This window comes from Rhea pennata, unplaced genomic scaffold (assembly GCF_028389875.1).
Source record: "Rhea pennata isolate bPtePen1 unplaced genomic scaffold, bPtePen1.pri scaffold_40, whole genome shotgun sequence".
Taxonomy (NCBI): Eukaryota; Metazoa; Chordata; class Aves; order Rheiformes; family Rheidae; genus Rhea; species Rhea pennata.
Window position 1 is genome coordinate 1238133 of NW_026907681.1, and position 27212 is coordinate 1265344.

Here is a 27212-nt window from a genome sequence, read left to right on the forward strand (position 1 = left end):
TCTGACTTTGTTCTCCAAATAAGGAGCAATTGGTGACCACAAAGACAGCAGTGGACCCAAAGATTCATTGCTCTCAGCTCTGGCATCTCCACGTCCTGCTATTGTCCTACCGGTACAGTGAAAAAAATTGTTCTGCCAGAGGAAACGTCAGAGCATGAATGAAGACAGCTCTGACTGATCTGCAGGATCAGTCATTGTGCTTCTGAAGGGAAGAGGACACCTGGTAAAGGCTCAAACACATCTCTTAGCTTTGGGCTAGCATTAGCTAACAAATTCATGCCATTGTCTGACTTTAGCCAAAGCATTTGGACATGCTGGATTAGGTGTCCCATCTCCAGCTCATGGTTACACACAGAGTCAAAGGCTGCACGTGACCTTAAACCAAACAAGACTTTTCTGGAAGATGAGAAGTGTCACAACAAGAGGCTGGGTCTCAGATAGCAGAGGCAACCAAGCATAACAAGAAATTAAGAAAATGCTTGGATTGTACCATCAACTTCTTCATGCTCGCATTGACTAAATCTAGGATTCAAGGCACACTTGCCCAGCTCCTCAGCTGAGCTTGCCCCACACAGGGTCTACATAGAAGTCCCAGATTTGCAATCAAGCACAATCACTTGAGGACCTCGCTTCCTTATAAAGCTTCTCTGAGCCTGAGGCTATGCAGTCCCACATGACCTTCAAGGAGGTAAAACTAAAGTAGGATTGAGGTTAGCTGTCCCTGAAGTTCAAGGTTTGACTACAGGTATTGCAAACATGAGGCACAGGGCACTGAACAGGCCTCTGTGAGGGGTTAAGAGTGGGCCTGCCTTGCTGCCTGGTACCTGCACAATCTGCCAGGGCAAGTCCAGGATGCCGCGTGCCGTCCTGTACACGTAGCTGCTCAGTCCTTTGGAGAGGGTATCACGGATTATGCCTCCGCCTGTCATCACTCCACCATCCTCCAGGCGCCGCTTCTTCCGATGCTCCTGGTGCTGCCGAGCCTGCAGCTCCCATTTCTTCTTGTGCTAGCACAGCCAGACCAGTTGTTCTTCCTAATCAGAGAGAGAGTACATGAACAGGAACCACAGAAATTAGCACGCATCTCCTACACATGAGGATCAAGCACCATAAAGCCGAGCCCTTCCACCTTCAGACCCTGATCATGTTACTGGCATAGCTGTGAAGTTGCCATTGGCCTGACTTTCTCTGCTAGTGGGACTCTCCCGGTAACATTTCCCTTTGTAGTTTTCAGTCATAGAAGCGCAGACGGTTTCAATAAACATACAGCTTGCTACGCCCTGTTCCCTAGCTAGCTAGGCAGATGATCATACTCCTAGGATGTTTCCTGGATTCCTCCTGCCCAGTCTACTTCACTTACCTTAGTAGTGCCCATGGCAGCAGGTGGGTCCAGGATCTCTCGCCAGGACTGCAACAGTTCCAGATACTGGGACATCTGCTGGCTTTCCTCTGCTGTACGGACCCGCTTCCGTTTATTTGCAACTGGAACCAACGGCTGAAGGGGCTTAGCAGCCCCCAAATCCTCTACGTCTCCAATCTGGGAGCTCGGTGTTCCCCCCTGGTGCTGGTTAGCAAGGACCTGAGAGAAACGACAGCAGGAAGTTTTGGGTGCTGAGGACACAGTATCAGCAAGAGAGGCCCATCAGCACAGCCAGCTACTTTCTCTCACTCTTATTACCTGTCTCTTGCCTTCAGAAGTGAAGAGCTCATTCATTTTCTTTTGTCTGTGCACTCCCCGGAGTCTTCTAGCTTGCGAGACATGGAACAGATCTCTGAGATCAGCTCAAACAGCTCTCAGTCAGGCATGTTGGCAGCCTGAAAAAAGGAACAAGGGGAAAAAAATCACTATCAGGAACCTAATGATCAAACCTCATTGCTATTATATACATGGAACATTTAAACCGATTGATATGGCTGTCTTTATGAGGAGTTTGTGAGCAATCTCTGCTCCAGTTGCCAACATGACCTATGGAACATAGAGATCACGGACATGAGGTCTGCATCAAAACTCCTGCTGTGAATGCAATACTTTGAAATGATGTTGTACGGCAAACTCTTAGTGGGCCCAGCTCTGTAGTGCCAGATGCAAAATACAAAGGGGAAGTGCTCCCAATAAACTCCCAAGCAGAGCAGTCGCTCCGGCTTTTCATCTCTCCTGCTCCCCGGTTTGAGGCTCTGTTTTCTGGCATTGTCTCTGCTCTTGCTGGTTATTTTAAAGCTAATCTCTTCTGGCCTCCTCAGAAAAGATTCTGCAGGCAAATGGTTCTGCCATCCTCTGTCTCAGTGAGTGGCTCTAGAGAAAGTCCTTGGTGCAAGAGGGCCACCACGCTACCTCTGTGAAAGAGGTGACTGGAGGACAACGCTTACCCACAATTAAGCGGTAACAGCTGACAAAAGTGCTGTAACAACAGGTCTGGTGCTAAAAGACCCTAAAGAGCAGCCCTAGAGAATCAAAGAGGCAGAAATTACATACAAACAGCCATCAGAGGCACAACGGACCAACCATTCTCGACAAAGTCCATCCTCCCTACAGTGTTAGGGTAGCTTTGACCTTCTCTGGCCCCAACCTGGCAAGACAAACATGCAGCGGATGCATATCCTGCAAACCCTACACTCACCTTGCTCTACAGTACATCCAACCAGTAATCAGCCACCTTGGCTACAGAGGCAGAGACCTCCTCCAGTGTGGTGCCTTTCAGAAAGGCCTCAAATACAGAAGACTGGAATATCTTCACCAACTGCAGCTCTCCCCATTGCTTCACCTCAAACCCTTTCAGTTCAGCCAAGGATCCATCTTCATTGAAGACTGCATACCTAGGATATAGACCAGCTTTTGCACAAGCTCTGTGCCAAGGAACACATCTCCCAGGATGCTGCTTACTACCCTCCTGCCAAAGTACTTCTAGTATTGCCAAACCAGGCAGCCACCAGGTAAATTAATCCAAGCTGTGGGGCTCTGGACTACCATGATCTAGGCATATTTACACAGCTAGAGACAACAACATCATGAACTACTTCACCTCCAGCTGCAAAAGCACATCAGCCTCTGTCCCCAACTTGCCAATTCTAACTGGCAAAATGTTCTTAAATGCATGCAAATAAAGGGCAAGAAGTGAGACTCAGGGTTAGAGGAGTAGAGAAGTGGAGTGAAATACTAGGAAAAGCCTTATACAGGAGAATGAAGCTTTGTTTGGAAAACAGGAGGGGACGCTGGCAAAATGGACTCAGAGGAAACTGGACATCGCTATCGAAACAACTATGACAACACACTGCCCTCTTTTTTTCTGTCGTGTTTCTTGGATTTCACATGCCTGCCAATTATTTGTATGGCTCAATACAACCATCACAGGAAGCTTCAGTGGAACAGAGGTGAGACTCAAGCGTACATTGCTTTGTCACCCCTCCTCCAGGCAGTCTTTTCTTCCTCAGCTGGCAGCGGTACCTGCCAGCCAGCTCCACACTACTGCTCTTTCCACTTGCAGAGTGAGCAAGAAATAAGTGCGCTTGCTGACATCTCAAGAATCACAGGAAAAAATCAAGGGCCCCTGAGATAAGACTCCTATGAGCAGAGTTCATTCAGTGCTTGACATCCTCTTGACTTCTGTGACAGACTCCCTTGGCATGCAAAGGCACTCACAGTGGATGCTGGAGTTCATCCAACAGAGACATTCAAGCAGAAACAAACATAGTCTTGTACGAACAGAGAGTGCTGGAGGACAGTGACAGTATTTTCTGAACCCAGACCCAGGTCTGTGGGCAGTCCTCTTGTGATTGCTCGTGCTCGTATTTAAGCAGGCTGCATGAGAAAGTCAGTGAAGTCAAGTGCAATTGCTTTTCTATACCATGATGGCACTGGCAAGATCCACTCCTTCCCCTAGATGGGGATTAAAGTGGAAACCTCTGGGAAAAGTATTACTAGAGGTCTGTAAACTTGAGAGAGGGACAGACAGAGATTAGTGAATTTAAAGAGAAAAGATAGAAAGAAAAATCAAAGTTTGCCTGCGCATCTCAGAACCAAACAGGGAGACCATGACTAATCAGAAAGTTTGAGAAGTGCTGTTTTACTGTTATCTTCAGAAATTTACTGTCAGATGTGTCAATTAAGGCCAGGGCATAGCTGGATTCAAAGACTGATCTCATGCAAGGAACTTGCCATTTAAAGACAGCATGATCTCGGTGGTATGCAGCAACAAGCAAACCAAACATGCTGCCAGCTCCAGAGGACTGGCAACACGGGGCAAGGACTAACACGCCTCAAATGTAGTCAAGGAAAAGGACCCTCAATCCCTTCCCTTGGGGAAGTGGTGATTTTTCAAGCTTTGAACTCTTACCTTTTCTTCAGCTTCTTGCCCTCCTCCTTGGATGCTGAGAGGATCATGGCCAAGTAGGGCCAAATAGGGCCAAGTTTGAGCTATGGGCTGTGCAGGGCAGAGTATAGCTCTGTAGCAAGCAAAGCTGTCAGCCCCAACGTCCTGCTCATTACACAGGGGACCAGAGACAAAAGACAGGCTGTCCTCTGGGCTGAAGCCAACTCCGAGAACAAAGATGCATACTCCACTGCCAGTAGAGCTACTCCCTTCACAAGAACTGCCTGATTGGCTTGCAGGCCTACAGAAGGCTAAAACATTTTCTTCCCTTTCACTGTTTTTACCAGACTGTACAGCTGGCTGGTACAGATGCCAGACTCACCTTCACGGGGATGTTCAGCATGGCACCTGGGTAGCAGATTGTCACCTTCGGCTTCTTTGCGTTGGTTGACTCGATGACAAAGTTTTCCGGGAAGCTGTTGGGAAGCACACACCAAATCCCATCTCTATCCAGTTCTAGAGGTCTCCTAAGAACGGAAGAAAAAAAATCACCATCAGGAAGAGATTGGAAAATATGCCAAAGAACTGTTCTCTGTCCACAAGTCAGGCAGAGGCAGTGTCCTTTCTGCAAAGGAAGTCCTAGTCATACAACACCAGTTGCATTAATAAGCCATGGCAATGTCAGAAACCTGAATCTCCAGAACACCAGAGCTTCCACTGATTAATCCCACATCTATCCCACTGCTCCTCTTCTCTGCCAGTCAAATTCTGCCCTTACCCATCTGCTCACACTACATACAGGAGAACCTTTCTTCCTCAGCTCAGCACATACTCACCCAAACTGCTCAATCAGCTCCCTAGCCTGTGTGATCATATTTGCTCCAGTGAAGCACACAATCCCAGCCATTTCCATGGAATACCAGCAAGCTCTGTGAATGGAGGAGGGACAGTCAAAAGGCTGCAGTGCTACCTCTAAAGCACAGCTGCGGGGAAGCGCATCAGGTCGTACAGAAAATAAAGTCTCAGGGCAAAAAAGACAATCACAGCAGCCCTCAGGAGATCATTTTCCTTTTCCTTCCCTGTGATACTTCAGGAAACCGCACACCCTGAAGAATCACCTATAGACAAACCCTGCCATCCATTGCCAATGCTACAGGGCCTTGTTTAGCAAAAGTCCCTGCTAAGGGGACTAATAAATAAGAAGTCATTAGTAGGAACAAAAAAAAAGTGTTACAGGGATCACCTAGCATACCCCTTGTGCTTTGGAAGCACGTTAAGAAGGTGAGAGCCTCACTAGAACAGCTCTGGTTTACAATGCTCCTTGCTGGAGGACTCCAGCAATGACCACAGGTGAGACTCACCCTTTACGCATGACATAGCCATAGAAAGAATTGAGGACACACTTGTGTGCCAGCTGCAGGGAGTCATAGAGGATTTCCATATTCTTGCAGTGCTTCACTTCAGAGGCATCGCCTGTCTCCACAGCCGCAGACAGCTTTTTCTTCCACACCTGATGGCAAGAGGCAGAGTCAGGACAACCCTACATTCCACTACAGGCAGTACCAATAGCCAGATATTCCCCCCACCTCAATCCTAATATGACACTGTGATCCTAGAACAGTATCAGTTATTAAGATAATTCCTCTTTCTTTCTGCTCTTTCTTTTGCATTTGAGGGGGAAGCGTTCGGCACAGGCATTATGCTATATTATGGAAGAGTCTTGCAGCATCAACTGTAACTCACACCCATAGTTAGAATTACCTAATCCCAGCAGAACTGCCATCCTACATCAATTCTGTCACACCACGTCATATATTTCTTTCAATATATTAGCAACTACATTTCAGGCTCCTCCCTCTGCCACAAGACTCCAAACATTTGAGAACTAGGACATGCTGCTTCTTTCTCCTTTCTCAATCACTTCTTAGCCTAAGATCAACTGTTTCTCTGCTTGTCTCATCTTTCTCTTTGAAAAGTACCCTACACAAACCAGATTACAAAATAGTTGATCTGAGGATTTTCTAGATCCAGTAAAAGCCAAGAAAAACCCAGCTGTTTTCTTTCCTAGCACTGAAAGTGATTGCATCAGAGAGCTAGGAACCACTGTGGCAGCAGCTGTTTAGGATTCAGCAGGGGAAAAACCTGCACTTGCACCAGAGCTGTCAGGAAAGCTAATATTTCTTATTGACCATACAGATTGAGCAAAAGATCCTTTAGGGTTCAAGTTTTCAGTGAGAGGTGAGGACCTTCTAGCTTTGGCAGCACAAATAAAACAGAAATTCAAGCCCAGCACCTCATGCAGCCCCTTGAACTCACAGCGACGGTCTCTGAAAGCTCGTACAGTGTCTACATAGAAAGAGTTCTCTCGCTGGCAGATGGTGGTGACACGCTCCTCCACCTTGGTGACGTGGATCTGCTCATAAGCCTTGCGGCAATAATCTAGTAAAGGGAATAAACAGAGAAAGCTTTCTCGGAGATCAGTGCCCCACTATGGATGGGAAGGATGAACACAATGGCATCGGGCAAACCACACAGATCCACAGATCTGAAGCTTTCAAGGCACCAGTCTGAGAAAAATTCCATCAATGCAAATAAACATCATACCTAGGAAAGCAAGGAAGCAGACCTGCTATACAGGCTAGGGGAGGAAGATACTAATGTGGGGAGAAACAGCACCTCTCTAGAGAGATGCAGAGGTGTGTGTGGGAAATAAATTGCCCATGAGGGCTCATCCACAAATTCAGGCTCTGCTCAGAGCTCCCACTAGCTAGATGCTTCTGCTGAGTAGTATCACTTTAGGAGCAAAAAGTGAAAGGATATCGAAACGTGTTTCACTGGCATGCTTAATGAGCGCTCATTAAAGAACAACAACAAAAAAACCCAAACAAAATATCACCTTCCATGTGTCTCAGCTCAGATACATGACTCTCAGTGAGAAAAGAGAAACACTGAGACAAAAAACAGCACTTGCCTCCTCCTCAAAAAACGTACAGGAATTGGTTGGGATCCTAGGGGAAAACTGTTGCAGCATGAAACCGAGATCAAATTCAGTCTGAGTCAGCACGAACTAAGTAGTCCCAGACCTGAGAGAGAAGTAATTAATGATGTGTTTGTAGTCTAGGCAGCAAAAACCTGCTCCAGATAATGCCATTTATTTTCACCTGCCAGTTGCTTCTTCTCATACTTGGCCTGCTCTTCATGGGAAAGCTCGTGGAACGGCCAGGGTGCTCCATCTGGATACAGAGGAGGAAACTTCTCAGGCTCCAGTCGTTGCTGGATGCGGTGATACTTGCTGCGGCTTGCAGGCACTGCAAAGGAAAAGCAACTAGGAGCTTTCCAGGGGAGGAACAGGAAGTGGTCTCTGTGTCTTCAGCTCACGCTGCAAGCTCTATCCATGCTGCAATGCAACAGGGAACTTGACAAAGCAGACAGCAGAATTACACTTACTGAATTCTCCTCTCCACTGCCAAGTCATCCGGCGCTGACGATTAGCACCTGGCTTGTTCAAGTCACAGGCAGCACCCATGGCCTCATCCACCATTGCTGAGGGCTGGACACAGGTCAGACACACCCATGTTAGAGAAAACAGAACCGTCTCCAGTGACATATGCCAGAAGGAATCGATGTTGGGTATTAGAAGAACACAAATGTGAACATCACAGAGGTGATGTTCAGTAAGTTTTCCTTTCTAGAAGCTTTTCAGAACACAAGTTATAGCAAAAACAATGACTATTCTTTGGAAGAAGCCAGCTAAAGCTATTGCTCTACCTTGGACAGACCTTTCAGCTCTGTACACCTGCCAACTGTAACAGCCTGACTGGATTTCAAACCGAGCCTTATTTTATCCCCCTGTCCAGGGCAGAAAGTTTATTGTTTGCCGCTAAGGGGATCAAATCGGAGGGACCTCCTAGACCATCTGCAAGACAAAACAGAAAACACCTTCCTGACTGGACTGAGGTTACCCACATGCAACCTGTTGGTCAGAATGATGTTGGGGTACATGGCCCCTATATCTAAATGGTAGATAAGGGGGCATTCAATTCCGTTAGGAACATCCTTCAAGGAATTCAGCTTGACTTTGATTTCATCACAAGCCTGCGGGGAGATGTAAAAAAGTAAAATTCAAACAAGAAGGAACTAATGATGCAGTCACATACGCACTATATTTGGTCCTTTACTTCCGACATGCACAGAGACACCTCCCACTGATTCTGGGGAACAGAGGAAGAGTATGAAAAACTAAAGGAACAGGATTAAGAAGAGTGGCAGTGGCGAGTCTTCTTTAGCCACCAATCTTTAAGGTTTTCTTTTGGACCTCCAAGGTAGGTTTCATCTACACTGCAAATGTCTACAGATAAGTTTCTCCTGTCTCTCTCCATGGAGTATAAAATGAGTCTAAACAGGCATCTTTAACATGTGGTGTCTCACCAGACATATTCAGGATGAGAAAAATCAGCCTTGCCTCCAGCCTATGCCAGTTCTTTATTAATATGGGAAATAAGGCACAGATGGACATGGGGCAGAACTCAAAGCTGAAGAAAGTTGTTATACAACACCAGGCTTGGACCTAAAGGACCGAGGCTTGCCTAAAGAAATGTGCTGCAACTCCACCCTCACAGTTCTGCTCTCCTTGGAAAGCCCAGTCATGCCTCTGGCCCTGCAGGCTGAGGCAGGACAACAGACCTCCTGGAAGCTGGTGACTTGATCCAATGGCAAACCTTCTTCCTCTTCGACAGCATGCCGGAGCGTCTTCTCCACATGCTGCACCAGGAAGTTAAAGGCAGAAGGATTCTGCAAGGATACAGGAATGATACCGAGACCTCTTCTAGCCCTGACACCCATCCTCGCACACTGCCTAGGGAAGGGGGGCAGGGGGTGACAGCTTCTGCAAGATTATCCATGCTCCAGCGTAGCTTCGGCGATCTTTGAAAACAGGTTCACTACTTAGCAGAGCATGTCTCAGTATGGGTAGAGAGCAGTTCATCTCATCTGAAGGGCAGATGGCTGAAACAGGTCAGCTGAATGGCATCTTGAAATGCCCCTTCGTTCACTGATCAGCTCCAATGTCAGCAGGCAGATAATGTTGGCCAATTAGCTGGCCTGACCTCCACAGGCAGCTTGAGCTCTCTAGAACTGAAGGACAGTGGCTTTCTGCTAAGAACCCTACAACTCACAAAAGCCTACACCACTCGCACTAGGGCAAAACACAAAGCAGAGAAGAGATGGTGGCTGCTACCCAGCCCTTGGAGTTCTCCTGCAAAGGAGGCTATATAGGGCAGCTAACAAGAAGAGAAGATTGCATGCATGTTCCAGAGTGCAACACTTATGGGGCTGACCTAGCAGTCAGCTGCTCACACATCTAAGGCTCTAAGGGGCCAAGGATTTAGATTTAAGGTCCTTCTAAATTCACAGTGCACGTTCCCTTAAGATCATTCACGAGATTAAGGCCACTAAAATAAGCAGCACTGAGGTATGGTGTATCACACAGCAAAGATGGAAGTTGCCTCTAAAACTTACAATCTAGACAGTAGCACCAACCAGAAACAGGTAAAAGAGGCCAAAAGAAGCTTGGCTTGAGTGGGAGAAGGACAAAGATATAATCCTGATGAGACAAAAACAGTCATCTCTGTCAACAACCACTGGCTGAAAGAAAATTAAAACCCCCCCAAAAAAAGAAAAACCCTACAACCAACCAATAAACAAAGTAAACAAACCCACTCAACAGCAATGAACCACTCTCCTTGCTGTAACACTGTCTTTACCCAATAGCCAGTCTGAGGTCATGAAGAGCAACTTCTCCAACCCTTCCCACCTAAACTCTAAGCAGGTTCATGCACTCAAGCCATAAATCAGGTATCAGTTTTATAACAGGTATTGCTATTGGGTATCCCCCAAAAGAACAGAGGATGGTAATTCCAGTTGGAGGGTTATTCCCTACTGCCATGTTCTCCAGAAAGAAGAGAAAGAGCATCATTGCATTACCATTTTAAAGCCTCTGTCGCAACACCTTGATTGTGTCCTTACCTTTTTAAAGCGGCAAGGGATGTCACTGCGAAAAACCCCAGGTTCCAGAGCTTCCACCTGGCCTCCTACATGCGTCTCCGAGTCCAGCACGTGGCCATCATCTGTAAGTTTGCTGAACTCCTGCTCCTGCTTGTTGCGGAAGATGATGTTGGCATGATGTGACAGGCCTGAACCATCAGCAATGCCTCACACACTGTCCCAGAACCTTTTCTTAACACCTGTAAAAGACAGACATCAAAAACTGGACTTAGAAAGAAGCGCTGTAAAGGGTGCTGCTGGAATTAGGCTGGCCTTATCACCACATCATTGAACTTAAATGTCTGATTTGGTGCCCAACATGATGTGTTTATTCAGGCAGTATTGAAGCCCAAGGCAAGAAGGAGCACAGTAAGGAAACAAAACCAACTCCTTCACTTAGGCTACCCATAACTGGTCTATGGAAAAACAGCTATGACTGCTGTACTGCAGAAAGGAAGCGCATTTGGAGACTACTTTCCCTCCTTTCCTTGGGAAAAACTATCCAAACAGTAGAAATTAGTTCTATTGCCAATGTGTCACTGTTGCATGAAGCATGCAGCTCTCTGCCCAGAAAAGAAATTGTTTCAGGCATGCACTCACCTCATCAGGCTCCATGGGAAGGATGGTGCACAACGCGAAAATGAAAGGGTGCACATACTTCATATACATGTAATAGGTAGCAACTGCATCAGACACCGAACAGGTGGCCAGAGTCTGTTGAGGAGAAAGACAAATCAATCCCAGTCACATTTAATACAGCAGTTAACACGTACAACGGGAAACAAGGAAAGGTTGAAATCAGCAGGAAGATGCAAAAGGTATATTTCTGCATACAAACATCCCAGCATGTAAAGAGTTATCAGTCGGCTTAAGACAACATTCTGCTTTAACCCGAATTACATAAGCCAGCTCCGAATTAGCAGAAATGGGGAAGATGAGCTCACTGCCACATATCCGCACAGATGCCACTCCGGAGTGGTCAGGAGGCCACTCTTGGCCTACAGAGATCTCCAGGGCTTTGGCAGAAACCTCATTAAGGTGTCTCCTGGACACTAGCAAAGTACTGCTCCGTTGCAATGCCCCGAGTACTACCGTTTTGCAGAAGTGTAAATAACACAAATATACAGTGCAACGCCAATGCCAGAAACACATCAAGGAAATTCTATTCTTCCCTAAGCTTAAGTTCTTTCAGGTCTCTGAAATTCAGCAAGATACACTGACAACTTCTCAAAGACATTGCATTAACTTAAAGGATTTCACAAAGCTCTAACTCAAAGGTTCACTAATACTGCAGATGCCCAGAGATACAGCACCGGGTGGGAACACCTGAGGCTCCTCCGTAGCCATCCGGCACATCTCTTCAGGGTCCAGCTCCACTGCATCATAACCCAGTTTTGCTTTCGCTGCTGCTTTCAGGTTGTGACTTCCCACTGGCAGGTAACTCTCTCTCTTCACCCACCTAGACAGAATAATGAAAATGCCAGTCGACGAAGAGACAGCCCTGCACTTCAGAAAGGACTGCTACGTACAAAAAGATCTGGATTACTCTAACAGGGAAAGGTGAGAGCAGAACATCCAAGTGCAGTGGAATAAGAAGCTGCACAGCTTTAGACAGTCTGCATATCTACCCATGCTCTTAAATCCTGACTCATACAAATTCTGCTATTCAAATCATTTCTATTGCTCAGATTTTTCTCAACCCTCATACTTCAGAGACTTCAAAGATAAACGTTTAAACACAGGAGGAGGTATCAGCAGGACTGCAAAGAGAGGCAGTTGTTTTCCAGAGTCTGGACACTGGTCCAATGTGAAAAAACATTCAAGTCACAACTGCCAAGACAGACAGCCCTCTCCTGTACACACACACACACACACACACGCACGCACGCACGCACCCTTTCTTTTCCTCTCTGTGCTAGGCAGGCTGTTGGGTTAGAATATGGCCCTGTGCCCACTACAACGGTTTGGTCTTATCCTGTCCTTTTACCTGCTATCCAGGACAGTTCTCAAACTCCCAATGACAGCCACCAGCAGACTCTATAAACAGAGTTAGTCGTTCAGGCTAGTGTGGGCAAGACGTAACTTCTGTACATAATGGCACACAACGGAGTACCGAGTAGAAGCAGCACAACCAAAGATGGGGGTGCTAGTCCTTTCCTAGTAAGATGTAACTCATGATAGCAGTGCACAGAGATGGAAAAGGGACAGTATTCAAATACATCAACTGTAGGCATTTTATACAAATTTAACAGATAAAGATGCAGTTATACGGTACAGACGCAGCATTCGGTACCTCAGACAATCCATGTGGATGCACTGCAGGGCTTTGTACTCTCCCTGGCTGCCCTTCTGAAATCCAATCTCCTGATACATATTAATTCCATGAGCTGCTGCTCTTGCTTCCACAAAAGGCCTGAGGAGAGAGACAATGCAGAAGAGAAGAAACAAAGCAGTCCCTTTCCTCCACCCCATCCCCACCCCAAGGGTTTCAGGATTGCTTTCTTGTAAGCTACTTAATGAGGAATTTTTCTTGTGAATTCTCCTTTGCTCCAGACCTTACCCGTGAGAGCTGGCCACTGGGAAAACTCCCTGTAGGGCAGAGCTACTGCAAGAAGGAAGCTGCTTGCTCACATCCTATACCAGGAGGCAGAACATTATGATCGAGTTTCCCTCGCTCCCCGAAGGCTTGGCTGCTCTGGTCTCCCTATTATTTTGCAGTTCTCTTTTGACACTTTGCCTGTTCTCCAGTTACTGAGGTCATCAGTGTACAAACATTGCCAAATCAACAACAATCTAGAAGTAGCTCAGCAATCCCTGGACCAATTGATGGGACTCTATAGAAGTTCGTATTTCAAAGCCAATAAACATAGCTCTGCTCAGGATAAAAAAAAAAAAAAAAAAAAAAGTTCTGAATTCCACCTCCCCCTCTTCGACAGTCCTCTGCAGGCTGGCGATCCAAGACTCAGCCCAGCACTCCAGATAAAGAGCACATAATCAGGATGTAAACAGGTTCCCAAACTGGCTGGATAGTCTGCGTAGATAAGAACGCATGTGGCCGCTATGTGACCTCCAGACAAAGGACATACAGGCTGGTACCCAATCTCACCTCATGGCCTAGACAACATTTCCTTTTAGAAACCAGGTTAGTTTTCATTCCTGATCTTACCAGTCAAAGAAGTCTCCATCGTATGTGACAATGATAGTAGCTTTGGTCTCCTGGACATGTTCAAACCGCCTCTGCATTAAATGAGCCTAGTATGCAACAGAGGATTAAAAAAAACTCAAAACAAAAAACATCTCCCCCACAAACACAAACACTCAGCAAATTCACCTCCTGCAGGCAGGCACTGGATATAATACAATTGATGCAGTCCTTCCCCTCTGCTCTTGACCTAGCTAGAACCCGATCTGCCTCATCGTCACACCATGAAATGAAAGCATCACCAGCACCGTGACTGTCCGCTGTGCTCCCCAAAGATACACTCTATTGGGTGATAAGCTCTCTTTGGCCTACAAGAGACCAAGGCAGATAAAAAGCAGCCTGATTTCCCAAGTAGAACCTACTTACCTCATCTGGTTCATTAGACACAGGATGGACCCTCACACTCCGGCTTCGGAGTAAATTCAAAGTCCTCAATATCCTCACAGACAATCTCCTTGTTTGTGATCAGATAGCCCTAGAGAGTTGACAAAGGAAGAGTTACTGAGGACTCAGATCCCTGCTACACCAGGGACAGGTTCCTGAACAACCGGAACACACTGCCTAAAGGATGAAATAGTCTTCCATCGATGCGATAATCCTTGCACAGCTTGATAGCTAGAGCTTTTGTCAAGTGGGAACGGCTCTTTGGAGGTCACCTTCTGAACAATTGCTTACAATCAACTAAGGGTGCCAAAAGGGAGACAACTTAAGGACTATACTCTCCAAATTACTACTGCCCCTCAAAGGGGCACCAGTAGCCTTAGCTGGGTTCTCCAACATACAAAACGAGGAAATCCTTATGCATCATTCAGACTAGACTTCAATTTTATTTCCACAGCCATTACATATAGACCAAGCAACTAGCAACAAAGCAAGCCAGGGACCAGACCACCAAAGGTGACATGCTCGTTTGCTGTCTAGCATTTTGCTCCAAAGCATGAAGAAAAGAACTGTTGTTCCATTACCTGCCCATCAACCACGTAGGAGATCATCATGATCCGGTCTGTCTCTGCATCAGGAAACTTCAAAGGGAGTTTGGTAGTTTCAATGTCAAAGGCGAGAACAACCGGATCCTGAATATGACCAAATACATTAAACTCAAATCAGCTTTAGAGTATGATTTAACGAGCAGTTCTCATTAGATTAACAACTAATTTACCTAAGTAGGTTTATGCACATCTCAGACCCAGCAGGCTTGACTGTAGGAGACAAGGTAGCAACAGTGGTACCCACTGATAACCAAACAGCAAAATTCATTAACAGGAGAGAACGGAATAACAAAAGCTTCTCTTTAATGCAACAACCCCCTTCGAGAAAGAGAGTCATCAGGATTGACAGCATGTGAGGAAACATTGCGCAGGCAAAAAACACTTATTACCTCTATGCCTTTATAGTAAAGGTTTCTTATGGCATTGGATTTATAAAGCATAACAACGAGTTTAAGAATAGTTGGGCACCCCAGGAATCACCTGGAACAAATAATGTACACCTCTCAGTTGGGCAGGAAGTGTTCACTTCACTAGATTCCTCTTCCTTTGAAATGGTTCAACTGAAATCAGACATCAGGTGTAGGAAACCAAAGAGAAAATTGGAATTCTCATTTGTACTTTTTAGTCTGTGTGACTAGGGGAATCCTAAGAAGCCCATGGGCCAACCATCCTAAGGAGACCTCTTTCCTTGACAGCATAGACGTATAGACATCGCTCGCCTGGTCTCGCTCTCTGTTTTTCCTCACAGCAGGAGAGATCTCTTTCCGCACCTTCACCAAGTCATCCACCACGTGGAAGGATAACTTAATGTAGTTCTGCTTAAGACCCACCAAGTGATTTGGCTACAAAGCAACAAGACAGTGCCAGCTAAGGGTGGAAAAGAGTAATGAGGGAAAGGGGAAGACTGCTAACAGTAAGAAAGCGTTGAAAGAAGAGGTAGTAATTGAATGGAAAGACTCGGAGTGAGAAGAGATGCTAGCAAGCACGTAAGACAGCGAAGAACATGTGAGCTATGCCAGTTCACACCAAGGGCCATCTTGTCTTGTTGTCTGTTTCCAAGCGCAATCACCAGTACACACCCAAGAAAGAGTAAATGTATAGTATCCCCCTCTGCCACAACACTCTTAATCTCCAACCATTTCTAGCTCAGGAAGTTTCTTGAGCATCCTGTGAAAAAGACTATGTGCTGGAGCAGAACATATATTTTATTTACTATAACTATAACAAGCAATTACTATCAATAAGCAATAATTAGCCTATTCATGATATGCAATGCAAACAGTGCTTGAAGATTAAAGGTAAGCATACTGCTTCCTTCTACTGCTTAGCCCCTTTCTACTCCACTTGAGCTCGAAAGAAAGAAAGAAAGAAAGATTAGTTATTCAATAGTACAGCAGGCAGAGGAATACTGACCAGATCCAAATCTTCTTTGGGGACAGTTCCCAGCTTTGAAATGTTCCCTTGAAACTTCCTGGAGAGGAAGGATGACACTTCTCGTTCACAGCCCTGCAAAGAAACTGGAGAATGAGCAACAAAGCCAGACACTTCTCCAGAGGAGAAGACAAGCTCACAAGAGGTTCTGGCACTAGTGTCCTCAATTGTGAGGGGAGGACACGAGGCTGTCCTGAAATCCTGGCCGTCTGGAAATCTGTTCCTTCACACTGGGGCTCTCTTTGATCGTCAATTCACAGCACCATCAGAACAAACCCAGTTTTGCAGCACGAGCAGGATCAAGACGAGATGAGAGGGGAAATTTACCCCTGTTTGGGCTTAGAAGAAGTGAAATAGGCTCCAGAGATCAATTTTAGGACAAAAAAAGAACGGGAAAAATATGACAGCCCCTTGAAGGGATAATTCATCACATAACAAACCAACCTCCCTCTAAGAAACCTTAGTGCAGCCACCATACTGATACAGCTGCTTCCCATCTCAGGTCTTCTCTAACAGCTCTGACAAAACCACCAACAGAAGCACTGGAGCTGTATTTTTCTCCTACCAACCCAAGAAGATGGTCGGTCACAAGGCCTCTCAGCTGACTGGGGGACCCTTCAAGTCAAACCTGCCCTTGTCTCTGGGACCTCGGCCACTAGTTTACTCAAGACCCCACTTGCCAGTGCGCAGCTTCCAAGTCCATACTCGCCTTCTGGGTAGCGATGTAGAAATACGGCTTATAGGGCAGGGCCACCCAGGAGAAATCAAAACCGGTGAACATTGCGCGACCCCGCAGCCAAGGTGAGAAACCAACCCAACGGTTCCCAACGGAAGCAACGGGCACCGCGCTAGCCTTGCTGCGCATTGCTGGCATTTGTGCGCCACACACACATCCCTGCATCTCTGCAGCACCCACATTGGCCCCCAAGGGTCCCAAGTGGACCCAGCGGAGAGCAGACAGCGCTGCTGCCTTTTGGGTGATGCCTGGGGCCCAGAACAGCCAAACCGGTGGGGGCAGGCAGGACGCCCAGCCCGGGCACCAGCGCTGCGCTGGAGGAACGGGATGCACCTCGAAGCGGCTCCCATCCTCCGGGATGAAGTAGTCCACAGCGCTCACCAGCCGCCGGTCCTCGCCCAGCACCTCCGTCTGCACATGCACATGGCCTGTTACGACACACGACCCCCCCCGCCCCCTCCCACCCCAGTCCTACCGGGTGCCTGTCAGTGACACCTCCCCTGCCCCAGTCCTACTGGGTGTCTATGGGTGACACCTCCACTCACACCCAGGTCCTACCGGGTGCCTGTCGGTGACACCTCGCCCTCCCGTCGGTGACATTCGCCCCCCGTCCTACAAGGTGCCTGTCGGTGACCCCCCCCATCGTTGTCCCCCCTAGTCCTACCAGGTGCCTGTGGGTGACACCCCCCGCCGGTGACATCCCCCCCCGGCCCAGTCCTACCGGGTGCATGTTGATGAGCCAGCCCGTGCGCTCGCCACGCTCCGTGGGCCGCTCGAAGCCGAACAGTGTGTCCAGCCGCTCCGTGCGCTGCGAGCGCTCCAGGCGCTTGAGGGAGGACAGCGAGGAGCCATCGTCCCTGCAGGACGCCGCGCCGCCAGCCGCCGCCCAGTCCCCGCCGCGACCCACCCCCCCCCCCTCCACACCTCCCGCTGCCGCCTGGCCCCAGTGCTCACTGCCCCCCCCAGCCGCCGCCGCCGCCGCCCGGCTCCGCGCCGCCCCGCAGCACCATCCCGCCGCGGCCGAAGCAGCCCCGCGCGCTGCCCCCACCTCCCGCGAGCGGGAAGCCTGCCAGCCCCGCCTCCCCAGGGAGAGCACCAATCAGAGAGCGGCACCGCAGCCAATGGTCGCTCTCTTCCTCGACCTCTGCCCCGCAGCACGGCGGCTGCGCTGGCCACGCCCCTCGCGGCACCTTCCCGGGCAGGCCCCGCCCCCGCCCCGGCTGCCGCTGCCGCGCACGCGCCTGCGCGGCGGCGCCCGGCGCGGCCCGACCCGGCCCGGCCCGGCGCGGCCTGGCCTGTCGTGGGGCGGCGGCGCTGCGCGGGAAGCGGCTGCTGCTCCCGAAGCGGCGCCGTCACGGGGGCAGTTGCGGACCGGCGCCGCCGTCTTGGCCGCCTCTCCAGGTAGCCCTCCGGCTGCGAGGGAGCTGGGAGCCGGCTGCGCCCCCGAGGAGCCCTGGCCGGCCTTGAGGCGCGTGCCGGGCTCCTTGGGCCGTGCGAGTCTTCCTGCCTGGAGGCCGGACGGGCTGCGGGGAGCCGTCGGGGGCCGAGGCGCAGCGTGCGAGCTCCGTCCTTGCTGCGCTTTGGCGGGGCGGGCTGAAGCCCTGGCGGGCTGCGCGGAGCAGGCCTGGCATGGGCTCGGCGAGCCTGGCCCGCCCCGTCTCGCTGAGGTGCCGCCCGGCCGTTCAGGGCGCGGGAGGGAGCTGGCCGCTGAAGCTGGCTGGTTTGCAGTGAAACAGCAAGCAGCACTGCGGTCAGTCTGTGGAGTCACTGCCTGGGAGAAGAAAAGAGGGGCAGGTGCTCTGCAGGGACCCTAAAAAAAATCTCTCAGACGTCGGAAAACTGCACTGTGGAGGTCGTGCACAGGAAGCGCTTTCTGCACGGCTGTACGAACCGTGTGTTTGGGGTTTTAAGCATATACAGTGTGGAAATCGGGAGGCTCCTGGGAAGTTTCTTTCTGGGCCCCAGCCAGCTGCGAGCCGGCACTGCCAGCTTGAGCAGCCCGGATTGCGTTGTCCTTCCGTGGTGCTCGGGCGGTGTTGGGAGCACGTAGGAAGCACCGCTGCCTTTTGCCCAGGCTGTGCTCTGTCAGCGGCCCCTTGGGCACAGCCCCCGCTACTAAAGCAAGCCTCTTCTGTGTTGGCCGTTGCTAAGGCTTTTGTAAATAAACTAGGAGGAGCACACTGTTTTTTTGAATTTCCTTGTTTGTATTCAGTTGAACTTCTTGAACTGGATCCTTTCTAATGACCCAATACTAGTATTATTTTAATAAGAGTGTAAATTACCAAAGTTGTTGTTTTTTTCCAGATATGAATGTCATCATTATAAGATAGATGGGATGTACAGGGTTTGTGCTTCCTCATCATAATTAAATAAGCAAATATTAAAGAAAAATGTGGGGAGAAAACAGGTGGTTAACATAAATCTGATTTTAACCAAAACTGTGACCATTGAGTTGCTGAGCACTTCTCAGTGGGGGATGTTTTGGAAGGAAGGGCACTTTCTTTCTCTCTCCCCAAACTGTACTGCCAGCCATCTGTTGATAATTATTGTCCAGTCTTTGCTGAGAACTTGTGATAGTTAATATTTCCTCACCGCTTGAACAAATAAGCGATAATCACTGCAAGGTACTTGACCACAGGAGTAGAAAGATGAATAGCGTGGAAGAGTCAGTGTATACCTTGGTTTGTGAAAACAGCTCAGTTTTCTATAAGTGATTATGACAAATTCAAATTCTTGAGGACTTGGAGAATGAGTACATTGAGTTACATAGTATCTCTGGAAAAAGTAAGTTAAAAGATCAAAATTATCAAAAATCTTAAAAATTCTCCATTCCTGTTTGTTTTGTATTATTTTTAATTTACATTATCCTTTCTCAGAGGAAATATTGAATGTTTATAGCTAAGCTGGGGATAGCTCACTTCATGGCAATGTTTATTCTCTTAACCTGTCAAATCTTTATAGTTTTATTGAGCCCTATGTAACAGGAGAGTAGAAATCATTCACTCTGGTTTAAAAATGGCCTCTGAAACTGTCCAAAATCATTGTTGTGATTTTGTTTTTCTTTTTTCAGTTATGTTAATAATACATACTAATAGGCTATGCCTTTAGTTCAAAGACCTGTAGGTTTACAAATAACAGCTCTTTCAACTTTGTAATACTCTTGATATGATAGCTTCTAAGTTTGTCTAAGAGTGGTCTGGGAATCTTTTTTTTTTTTTTTCTTTTTTTTTTTTTTTTTGAGGCTTCACAGTTGGACTTTTTCTATCTCTACAGTGACAATCTCTGTGTTTTTTCCTAACACGTAAAACTCAAGATTTTAAAAACTTATTTCTGGACCCACAGAAAACTTCAGATCTTAGCTCTTTGAAAACTCACTCCCTTTCAAAATGCCACAGAGTACGTTTTGCTGATAGCAAGAAAAATGTGTGTTGCTATTGAAATGGCTTTGGGTAATTTGATCAAAATGTCATCAGGCCTGATCCATTTGAGTGTATACTTTATGCTTATTTTTTGGTTATTAACTTTCCTTTTCTTCATAGGTTTCAGTAGGTACAAGTCCTTGACGGCTTGCAGCACCTTTTCCAGAGGAAATGAACTGGGCAGCGCTGATGTGCCCCGGTGGGCATGAGAAGCGTCTCAGGGCTCCTGGGACCTCAGAGGCCTGCCCTGAGGTGAGGTGGGCCTTGGGAAGAGGAATGGAGAGGATGGCGGGTTACAGAGATGTGTGGAGCTGCCAGCAGAGACCCCAGGACAGACAGTGCGGAGCTGCACGTGGACGTGATGTTGGTGCCTGTAGCTCTCCTCTGCCGCTACCAGTTTGTGGCAGGGATCCCCCTGCCTGCCTTGGCTTGGGCACTGTTTGCGGGCTGCTGAGTGAGGGATCACGGGAGGGGAGATGTGTGGAGACTGAGCGGAGCTTGCTGGCGGATGCAGAGACGTGGGGAATGCTAGTGAGCACAGCTGCCCCTGGCTCAGTTCCCATGCCAGGAAATGGAGAAGAGGGTTGACTGTCTACTCCGGAGGACACACCAAGGAAAGCCATGCTAGAGTAGGGCCACCGCAGGCACGCTTAACGGCTGCTTACCCCAGGCAGCTTGCAAGGGCTGGCACCTATGCAGAGATGGGGAAGCACATGGGGTGCCCCGTCCCCTCTGCAGCCACAGCGTAGGACTACCAGGTGCATGTCCTGTTCTCATCATGTCCCCCATGACCCTGCAGGGGCTGCAGTTTGCAGTGCTGTATGCAGCTGCAACCATGACTGCACCCCTGGCGACATGGACATGTTGGGCCACAGAGAGCTGGGCATGTGCAGGGACAAGTGATGTGTGCAGCACTGCGCACTGGGCAGGATCCCATTTGCCAGGAAGTTCAGCGTTGTGTGTTTGTCCTCACAGGGCAGAAGACAGGGCGCTGCGTGCCCAGTGCTGGCGGCACCGAGAAGAGCTCTGAAATGCTGGCTTGGTGTCCAGCAGAGGAAGCGAGTGTCGGGTACGGGCCCCAAAGATGGGTCGTGGCACTGGGGAGGAGAGTCCTCTGCTAGGATGGAACAGGCACCAAAAGGCTGGCCCATCTTCGAGGTCCCGTTGGACACCAGGGGATGCTCTGGGCGGGACACCTCTGAGGGTGCTCTTGAGAGGTTTGGCCCCTTCAGCAACAGGCCATGGCCTAGGGAGGCGGTGCCATGGCACAGGGATGGCCTTGCACAGGCCATGCCAACAGGGACCATTTTGCTCCCGAAGCCATAGTACTTAGGTCTTTCCACAGTGAGTCCCTGGCGAAGATGGCACCACAGTTCCCCATCCTTATCAAGAGGAACATCCACTTCCCCTGCTTCGGCTTCTCCAAGGATGTCCATGTGGAAGAGATCAATGTGGGGCCTAGGGATGGAGCAAGTAGACCAGTGGGTACCCAGGCTGCCATGTGTGTACAGGGTATAGAACAAAGTGGAGAGCAATATAGGTGATGCTAAGCAGCTGAGTGCAGGTCAGGCCCTGCTGCTGGGACCAGGACAGCCTTGCTGCAGCAGCAGTGCTTTGTAGTCAGGTCTTTGGCATAGTGGGGAGAAGGGGGCCACCCTGGCCCTGCACTTGCATGTGTGTTGTCTGAGTGTGTGTGTGGAGCGCAGCCAGATGCCTTCCTGAAAGTGCAATGGTGGATAGCACAGCCATTTCCCGTAACAATTAGGTACCAGAGGAATGAGTGTTCACTGACAGCAGGGAGATGTGGTTGAAATACGTGGACAAGCCTGAAGGATGGAGAGGCAGGAGTGGAGCTGTGCAGGAGCAGTGCCATTTGGCAGCTGGAGGAGATGCCAGCTTTTCACAGGGGATCCCTGTTCCTAAGTTGCTCCCAGAATGACGGAGGTTGGAAGTACCTCTGGAGATTGCCTAGTTCAACAGCTGCTTAAAGCGGGGTCACCTACAACAGGTTGCTCTAGGCCAAGCCAACTCGGGTTTTTGGTATCTCTGAGGATAGAGACTCTCTAACCTCTCTGGGCAACCTGGTGCAGTGTTTGATCACCCTCACTGTAAAAAAAATGTTTGTTCTTAAGTTCAGACACAATTACTGTATTTCAGTTTATGCCCATTGCCTCTCATATGATCACGGGGCACCACTGAGAAGAGCCTGGCTCCATCTTCTTTACTCTTACCCATCAGGTATTTGTACACATTGATAAGATGCCCCTGAGCCTTCTCTTCTCCAGACTTAACAGTCCCATTTCTCTCAGCCTCTCCTTACATGAGAGATGCTTCTAGTTCCTTCATCATTATTGCTGGACTTGCTCCAGTAGGTCCATGTCTTTCTTGTACTGGTGAGACCACACCCACACACAGCACTCCAGCTGTGGCCTCACCAGTGCTGACGAGAGGCCAGTAATCACCTCCCTCAACCTGCTGGGACAGGATGTTTTTTTGGGGCTCAGCTGCTGTCTCTGTGATACGGAGTTCCCAACCCTTACTCCATCCATCTATCCTTCACTCTTGCTTGCCCCTGCCTCCACTGAGGAAGGTGGTGATGATGAGGATGGTAATTATTGAGCAAGAAGGAGCAGGAATGCTCACACTGGTGGGTAGATATGGGGCATGTGGCCTTGCAAAGGGAGCGGTTGAAGTCTTTGGGAACAAGAATCCCTTTGAAAATGCCAGCATCTTGCCAGGTAACTACCCCAGGGTTCCTCCTCTTCCTGCTCTCCACCCTCCTGCTGTGCAGGCCATCCCCTAGTCAGTCATGTGCATTTCTGAGTGCCTGCATACATCCACGTCTGGTATGTAGTTCTCCTAGAAAATCCCTTCACCGTTCATCAGCTGGGACCATCAGTGATGACATGGATACCAATGAGCAGAGCTGGGGTTTAATGTTTCGTTTGGGTGCTTCACGATATTAGGAAGAAAATTGAGGCGTATTGGTGTGCTGCTCTATGCCATGGCTCTGGCTTTGTCTCCCCAGGGGCAACATTCAAGCTGCTGAGAGCAGTTACTTGAAAAGCTGCACCTTCAACACCACCTCTGCCCTTTGCTGCCCCATCTTCATGGAGCAGGCGGGAGAGAACTTAAGGGAGCTGGCAGAGAAGGTGTCATGTCCTGGGAGGATGGTCTTGCTGGCTGGGCACAGGGCGTTCCTTCAGCACCTGCTCTAGTGCTTGGCTCCACGGGATCATCACTCATACACTGGCACTGTTGAGACTCAGAGGCAGCTGGAGGCAGGTCCCTGGCCCTGCTGCCCTGCCAGTATGCTGCAGGGGCTAGCTGGGATGGGCTGAGGGCAGTGGCAGCTTAGCCAGCCTCAACAGCTCGGAGCACAGCACATCCACTGCAGCCCCTGAGCAGTCCTTTCTGCCCACCTTGCGCATGCAGAGTCCTGCAAGGCTCCCAGGCCCAGGGTCTCTCTTACGAGGCCCCTGTGCAGAGGCTGGAGAGCAGGAGGCCAGCTGGCAGCAAAGCATAGACTGCAGGTGTGCCTGTATCACTGCCAGGACTGGCAGGTTTGCTCGCCCAGTGGTGGGGACTCATCCACACACCTTGGCAAATACCATGACATTGCCAGGGGAGGGCAGTGCACCCAGCATTTGGTCTCCAGCCCCATCCGGCCCTGCTGCCTCTGCTGCCCTTTTGGGAGTAGACAATTCCCATCCAGGGAAGGAACTCAGCACTGTTCCATCCTCCCTCCAGGTTCTGCATCCCCTGTTCAGCCCCAGCACCCTCCAGACCCTAGAGGCCCCCCACTCTGCATCTGGGAATGTTCCCTGATGCCTAGCCATGCTCCCAACTCAGCTGGAAAGCCCACTGCTGGGGCAGAGCTCCGCTGGGTAAGCAGCCTTGCAAGCAGTGCTGCTGGCTTCCCTGGCAGGGCCATGTGCCCCAGTATGGTGGCATTCCTGGCTCTTCCCAGCTGGTGATGAGGATGACAGCTGTGCTAACGCCTGAGTGGGGGGAAATGCCCTGCTTGCTTGCTGGCTTATCATGCCCATGGCCAAGCTGTGTGCACAGTAGTGCTGTGCCCTGGGGTCACTGTGTCCATGGTGTGCTGGTGCTGTGCTAGGCCTGCTGGTTTCTGCTGCAGGGTGGGGTGGTCATCAACTGGAACTGTAACCTGGGCCTGCCTGAAACCGACTGCAACCCCCACTACTCCTTCCACCGCCCCGATCCCAAGACCACTGTCCCAGGCAGTGGCACTTGCAGTCCTGCATCCTCCTCCTGCCCTCCCTGGTCCTGCTGTGGCTGGTCCCCATCACTGGGCCCTTCTACCTGTCTCCCCAGGAGGTCTGCGAAGTATTATAAATGGAACAGGACCCACACACGAGTGTTGATCAAGGCCTGTGGGATCCATATTGATGTCATCGTGCAGGGCCAGGTAGGATTTTGCATGGTCCATGTGCTACTGGGGTGCATATGTGCATAATATGCTGCCGTGGTGCTAGGACCGTCCTGGAAAAGCAGCTCTTCTCCACTGCTGCCTCAGAGCTGGGATGAACACAGCCAGGCCTCTTCTGCTCAGCCTTGCAGAGGAATGGGGGAATCCCAGGTGCCTCAAATTAGAACCTTTGGCAAAGTGTGCAAAGTGTGCTGGAAGGAAATGCAAGACCTCATAGTGTGCACTGCTGCTTGGGTAGGTTGTCCACACTGTGGCTTGGGCAGAGGGAGGTCTCTGCTCAGTCTCATTCCTTGTGCCCAACCCAGAGTGAATGCAGGCCCAGGCAGGAGGCAACCTGGGCTGGGCAGCGATTGCTGATCCCATCCTTTCTGCCAGGCAGGGAAGTTTAGCCTGATCCCCACTGTCATCAACCTGGCCATGGCTCTGACCTCGCTGGGAATGGTGAGTATTGGTGCCGGGGGCTCGGCCCAGCTGCGCACTCCCAGCACTGACCTCCCTCTCTCACCTTCCAGGGCTCCTTCCTCTGGGACTGGATCCTGCTGAGCTGCATGAACAAGGACCAGGTGTACAGCAGCAGGAAATTTGAGCAGGCACCACCCTAGATCCTGGCCCTGGAGGTTTGGTCCTCTGGGACAGAGCAGTGGCCACGCTGCCAGCAAGGCAGGGCAGGGTGCCTGGGCACGGCTGCAGGCTGGGCAGCAGCATGTGGCTGGGGCTGCCAGGGCATCTGGCCCCTCCAGCCATCTCTCACCCCCGCGGCAGGCTGAAGGTGCCTCAGAGGCTGCTCCACGACATACAGCACCTCAGGGCTCTCCAGCCTCCAGAGAGTCTGTCCCGCAGGGACCAACCGCTTGTCCCTCCCCCACCATGTACAACCACAGCAGGAAGGAGCCACTGTGCCAGGCAGCAATAACACTTCCTCCGTCCGGGCCCTGCTCGACTCTGAGCTACCTGCTTTTCCCACACGATGATCCCTGTGCCTGGCCAGGATGCACCGGGCACCTTGCCGGCTGCTGCTGCTGGCCACCAAGAGCCACGGCCCCCTCCCTTCCCTCAGCCATGCTTCAAGCAGCTCCAGGCAGGTCCTGCCCCATGGCTGCCAGCTGCTGTGAGAGGCTGGGGGTCAAGAAAAGCCCCAGTGGCAGGGCAGACCCGTGGTGCCCTGGCTGGCTCCTGTGGGGGCTTTCCGGAGCTTTTGCTCTGGAGCAGAAGGCAGTGCCTGACTACTGGCTCTGCTTCAGCACACCGGGAATGGGCATTACCATTTTCTGGCTGGCTTGGAGCGCTGGCAGCCCCATCCCGGAGCAGCTCCTGGCTGCGGGCACCCAGGGTCCTGGGGGCAGGGGTGGGCACATCTCGAGTAGGCCTGCCCTGCTCATCCCCTGTGCCCCTGCAAAGCTGCCACAGATGGAGCTGCAGCAGTGGTGGTGGCCCTGGAGCCGTACTGAGGACTAGAGCAAGTCCTGCACTAGCCAAGCAGCCAGTACCCAATAAACTGCAACCACCCAGCCTTGCTGCCTGGAGCCTGATTGCTGCAGCATGTGCTGGGGGGAGGGGGAGGGTGACAGTGCAGCGTCATGGCTAGCGGGGTGAGAGATGGACATGTGCATCGCTCCACCCTCCACCCTAAAAGCTGCACCCTGCTGCAGTGCCAGGGCACGGATGCTCTTGCCCCAGAGCCCGGGTGGTAGGGAACATGAGTACAAGCACCTGCTTGCCCTGCACTGCAGCAGTAGGGGAGGAGGACAAGTCCCCCCCCAACCCCTGCCAGCCTGGCGCATGGACCTCTGCCAACACCAACCCTGCCCTGAGGCTGCAGCTCTCTGAGCCTATGCCCAAAAGCAATTCACAGCAGGTACCTGGCAGTAACTCACCCAGGCATAACCTGATTATTTTCTGGCTCTCAGGTTACAGCAGCTCAGCTCAGCACATCCTCCCCCAGCATAGCTCAGCCCAGGCAGAAGTTTGGGGGAAAGGGGTCTTGTCACACCGGGCAAGGGAAGACCCCAAGCCATGTCTTGAAGGCTCTCCCATAGGCTGGAGGGTGGGGATGCAGATGGAGGACATGCCAGGGGTACAGGCAGGGGACTTCTGGTGCACCAAAACCTCCTCTTGCTCCCCTGCTGGGCTGGGGAGCATCTTCCCCCTTTGACTTGGGGTGCAATTGCTCACAGGAACAAGGTAACACCATTGCAAGAGGAGTCTACCTTGTCCTCATTCCAAGAAGAGGACCTGGCTTCTCTAGGACCAAAGAGCAACTCTGAGCAGGCAAACCTATGGGAAGGGCTTGGGGGAAGGAGCCAGCCTCTCACTGTAGAGCAGCAGGATGAAGGCAAGTGCCTGCCCCCACCTCCAGCAGCTCATTGCCCTGAGGAGAGCAGGAGCAATGATGCAGGGCTGAGAGGAGCTGCCTGGCGCAGGTTGAAGCCACTGGAGGCTCCGCTGGACCAAACCTTAACTCAATTGCACAACGCAGTGATTGCATTAGGGCCAGGTTTCTCTGCCCGTCCAGGCCAGCTCATTTCCTCCAACTCTAATAACAAGAAAACAAACACATACGTACAGCCCCCTCAATCCCCCTTTCAGCAGTACTAGATGGAGGGAGGGCATAGCGAAGGACAGGACCACTTGCC

General features: G+C 50.4%; 1 protein-coding gene and 2 pseudogenes across 1 annotated transcript; 1 reads left to right on the plus strand and 2 right to left on the minus strand.

The window, feature by feature from the left end:
* Positions 1-1714, minus strand: part of LOC134154732 (DNA polymerase epsilon catalytic subunit A-like) — a 42212-nt pseudogene extending 40498 nt beyond the window's left edge.
* LOC134154733 (DNA polymerase epsilon catalytic subunit A-like) lies at positions 1711-19630 on the minus strand (annotated as a pseudogene).
* Positions 19631-21487: 1857 nt separating this feature from the next.
* LOC134154734 (P2X purinoceptor 2-like) lies at positions 21488-25336 on the plus strand. Its single transcript, XM_062601410.1, has 5 exons — positions 21488-21607; positions 24268-24413; positions 24465-24558; positions 24955-25020; positions 25092-25336. Exons 1-5 carry the CDS (start codon positions 21488-21490, stop codon positions 25179-25181), a joined length of 516 nt encoding a protein of 171 aa, XP_062457394.1. The 3' UTR covers positions 25182-25336.
* The last annotated feature ends 1876 nt before the right edge of the window (positions 25337-27212 follow it).